This window comes from Nematolebias whitei, chromosome 2 (assembly GCF_014905685.2).
Source record: "Nematolebias whitei isolate Nwh7 chromosome 2, NemWhi1, whole genome shotgun sequence".
In the NCBI taxonomy this organism is placed as follows: Eukaryota; Metazoa; Chordata; class Actinopteri; order Cyprinodontiformes; family Rivulidae; genus Nematolebias; species Nematolebias whitei.
Genome location: NC_056499.1, coordinates 21,248,876 through 21,253,367, shown reverse-complemented (window position 1 = coordinate 21,253,367; position 4,492 = coordinate 21,248,876). Strand labels below are relative to the sequence as shown.

The 4,492-nt window shown below is 38.6% G+C and overlaps 1 protein-coding gene across 1 annotated transcript; it reads left to right on the top strand.

Annotated features, from left to right (window-relative positions):
- Nucleotides 1-3,038: 3,038 nt before the first annotated feature.
- nmbb (neuromedin Bb) lies at nucleotides 3,039-3,711 on the top strand. The gene is made up of 3 exons (XM_037697541.1): nucleotides 3,039-3,204; nucleotides 3,375-3,544; nucleotides 3,658-3,711. Exons 1-3 carry the CDS (start codon nucleotides 3,039-3,041, stop codon nucleotides 3,709-3,711), a joined length of 390 nt encoding a protein of 129 aa, XP_037553469.1.
- The last annotated feature ends 781 nt before the right edge of the window (nucleotides 3,712-4,492 follow it).

Below are 4,492 nucleotides of genomic sequence, written 5' to 3'. Positions count from 1 at the left end.
ACTTAGATTTTTCTCACAATTTAGTTTTCAGTTATTGTGAACCCATCGACTGCTATAAAATCTGTCAGACGGTTTGTCATCCACAGATTTTGTGACAAAATTACCTTATTGGGTCAATTTAATTTTGAAAGGTCAAAAGGCAAAGGCTGGTTATTTTCCCTAAGTGCATATACGCCTCGATCTTTAAACGATTTCTATATTACAAGAAATTAAAGAAATGTGTCACCCAGTTCTGAAAATTGCAGTTGACCATCATGTGGATCCATAAATCAGAATGAGATGATTATTGAGGCACTTTGATCCTGACAGACCTTTAATGCTGCTTTTCTAATTTTTGTCAAACACTCGCAACAATTTGGCAACAAAATTTTATTTAAAGAGTTAAAAAGTCACTTTGTAAACTCAAATTGGTGTTCGAATTCATTTTTCAATTCAGTTTTATTTATATAGCACTAATTTACAACAGAAGTATCAGGGCACTGAACAGAAACATACATATATATAAAAATAAGTTAATGTTTATGTAAGGATCCAGCATTAGTTTTCAGTTCGTCACAGACTCCCATCCTAAGCAAGCACAGATGCAACAGTGGAAAGGATGAACTCCATGAGGCAGAAACCTCCAGACCAGGCTCAGGACAAGTGGAAATCTGGGCCTGAGAGGACCGAAACAACTGCAGGTCCAGGATGGAGGCCATCAGGTTTCTCTCTAGGAAAGATAAGACAGAAATCATATGTTAAGAAAGAATAAATACAAATGCAGACTTCATTTGATGAAATGAGGTCAGTTGTCTTCCAGTAGACTAAGGTTACACAGCATAGGATAAAGAATAATTCAGGAAATCAAGCCGACTAGGATTTATCAAAAAGGAAAGTCTTAAAACTGGACAATGTGTCATCCTCATGGACAGAAACTGGACGATGGTTCCACAAAAAGAGGAGCCTGATAACTGAAAGATCTTCCTCCCATTCTACTTTTAGAAACTCTAGGAACCAAAAGTAAGCCTGCAGTCTGAGAGCGAAAATATGAAACAAGATCTGTAATATTCATTCAACCTTTATTTAGACGGGTAAATCCCATTGAGCCTCGAGGACTCATTTACAAGAGAGACCTGATTTCAACAAAGAATGATGATGACAACAATAGACGGTTATAAAAAGGCATACAGATTTTTTTTTAACAAATTATATATACTTATAATATAAGATGGAGCTAGGTTGTTGAGAGCTTTGTAGGTTAGAAGTAAGATTTTGAATTATATTCTGGATTTGACAGGGAGTCAATGGAAAGAAGCTAAAACTGGAGAGATATGATCTCTCCCACTAACTCCAGTTAAGACTCTGGCAGCAGCATTTTGGATCAACTGAAGACGTTTTAAAGAACTATTTGGACACCCAGATAACAAACCATTGCAATTGTCCAGTCTATCGTGACAAATGCATGAACCAGTTTTTCTGCATCATATTTAGATAAGATGTTTCTAATTTTAGCGATATTACGCAGAAGGCGGTTCTAGTAATATTTTTAATGTGGGGGATAAAAGACATGTCCTGATCAAAAATAACCAAGATTTTTAACATTAGAGCTGGAGGACATATTAATGCCATCGAAAGACTGAAAAATTTATTCCTAAGATGCTCAGGTCCAAAAACCAACTTTTATGAATGGTTGTAGCAAAATAAGTCGTAAATGTGTGAGGTTTAAATCTCTTATCCTGGAATGCAAATATTTTCTGATAAGTGTTGTATCCCGATGTGTGATGTGGGTGATGCTGTGATGTTCAGGCAGTCTTCTAATGAGACTGACATTCAGTTGTGCAGAATTAGCTAAATCTGCCTGTTAATGTCAAAGGTTATTAAAAGAGCAAGACAGAAGCTGCAGCTCTCCCACAATACCTCCCATCTTTAGCACCCTGAAGTGACGAAGAGGCCATCTGTCTTATCAGCTCTAAATTAGCAGAAAGAATCAGCAGGTCCCCCTGTCCTGAGAGGACTGACGATCACCACAGTGTGCTTCAACTGGCCAAATGTCAGGTTGCTGGTTGTAAGGAGCCAGAACTGGTCCTGGAAAGGGAGTGGGGGGCTGAGAAGGGACCTGGCAACTCTTGAGCTGTTGTCAAAAGCAGCTTTTAAAGAATGATTGGCAGTTTAAGCAACTTTACAAGTTGTATTTGCTGTTTTAATGTGCTCTATAAATAAAGTTGACTTGACTTGGTGTAATAACTGATGTATGATGAGCATGAAGCATTTGGGACGATTTTTATGCAAATGATAATCCTCATTCAATTTGAATGAGGATTATCATTTATTTGCAGTATTTTACAGTCTTGCACTGTAAAAGAATATGTAAAATATACCACCATTAACTCAGGAGAAGCAATGCTGTCACACTGCTCCTTCAAAAGCACAGAATTTACAACTGAGTGCACTGTTTTCAAAGAATCATTTCATTGTTTGGCACTTTATGAAGCTTTACAAGCTGCAAACTGCAGAATTTGGTGTAATATAAGTTAATATTTATAATGTTGTTTGTCTCGTTTGTCATGTGGTTCTGCGCTCCCTGCCCCCACCCCCCTCTCTTACAGTGACTGGTGGGTATGGGGATACCAGTGACATCTGCTGAAAAGGAAGAAGCAGGTAAAAGATGATGGATGGATGGATGAATATAAATAAATTAACATTTATATGATGAAGTGAGAGCGTGAAGTGTTATATGTGAGTTTTTACGCAAAGAAATGGTGACATCCATCCAAAAATTCTAAGTATTTTCATCTCATGTTTAATAATAAAGCTTTATAAAATAATATTCTAATAATACATTTGATCTGGGTGGGATAATGACGTTTTTTTGGGTGGGTGGGTGTTGGAAACCTTTCCTTTTGGTGATTACGCACAGCCGGTTACTTCTGATCCTTGCGCGCGTTGACGCGGTGCGCTGAATGAACAGGAGCTGAGAGCCCACCCCGACCAGGAGAGCCTATAAAAGCGGGATGAGTCGGAACCATCCAGCTCTCTTTTGGATCGAGCGTCTTGCAGAGATGAGAGGACTCCCCCTCAGATATGTCTGCCACTGTGGCTTGTTCACATACCTGGTCTTGTTCTCCTTCATGTCTTTGACCGCGGCGGTTAGTTTCGACCTGACTGAGCTCAGGAACAAAGTTGCAAAAATCAAAGTGAACCCGAGAGGCAACCTTTGGGCAACAGGTAGGCACCGCTCACTTTCAGTCCACACTTTTCTGTCATTTGTTGCGTCGAATTCTTCCCAATAACACATTTTCTGTAACATCTGGGTCAAGTGTTTTCAAAGAATCCAGTTTTTACGCACACCAAGTCACTTCAGGGTGAATGAGCGCGCGTTGCTTTTGGTTTGGCAGGACATTTCATGGGCAAGAAAAGTGTGATGGACGCCCCCCTGCTGCCCTCAGCTGAGGACCAGGCGGGGGCCTCGGTGGAAGTCAACCCCCTCGCAGAGCACAACTCCCTCTGGGAGCTTTTCCAACACTTTCTGCGCGTGGACACGCACGAGAGCCGCTCCAAAAACCAGGTGAGATCACTTCCGTCAAGTTTTTCTTTCTTCTTCTTCTTCTTTTTTTTTACACAAATTCCAAGAATGATCTTTGGAGTTTGATTTGATGTTTGTTCCATTCTTTGTTTCAGGAAGCGGATTTGTTGACGAAGATTTTAGAAAACTACATCCAAAGCAGAAAGTGATGCTGATGAACATCTGGAACGCATGCGCAAGGATTCAACACATTATTCAGCCTTTACTGCTCGGTTCTAATTTATACAGCAACTGTCAACATTTTGTTTCTGTTTACAACTTCTGCATCTTCTTACTTCCCAGTTTATTCCTACTAGGTGTTGTCATTCATTTTGTTATGCTATTTATTAATAAAATAAACATTTGCAACGTGTTGACTGATGTGCAGTAGAAAAAATACAGACTGCTTTACACTTTTATTTGCATTATGAGGATTGCCTCCATATCAAACCTTATAATGGTTCTTAAATAAGTTAGAATGATTTATAAAGCATTATAAAGAAAAAAAAATCTGTAAATCCCCCTTTTATAAAATTAGGTTGACTCATTTTTTCCTTTTTCTCTCAAGAGCTAAAATGTGATGATAACAGAGACACTTTGAGTAAATCAAGGATTCAAGGATTTTTTACCACCTCACATTTACATGTTTATATAAGAAATTTGGGCTCAGGTCCCAGATCAAGAAGCCTAACAATTAACAAATAAATACATACAAACAAATCCTAGCCTGCAGGCTAAGCGAGTTTCACAATAATTGGCTGAATATGAGTTTTTCTTTCTCAATAGGTGCCTAAAAAGCACTTTTCTCTCATTTATAAACCTTTTCTAAAAGCAACTTTTCTTGTGTGCGCTATGTTGCAATGGCACTCAAAGTTCCTCTTATATAAATACAAATGTAGGCAGCAGCTTGCATAAATCAGGTCTTGAGTATTTCAACATGAAATCAATAAC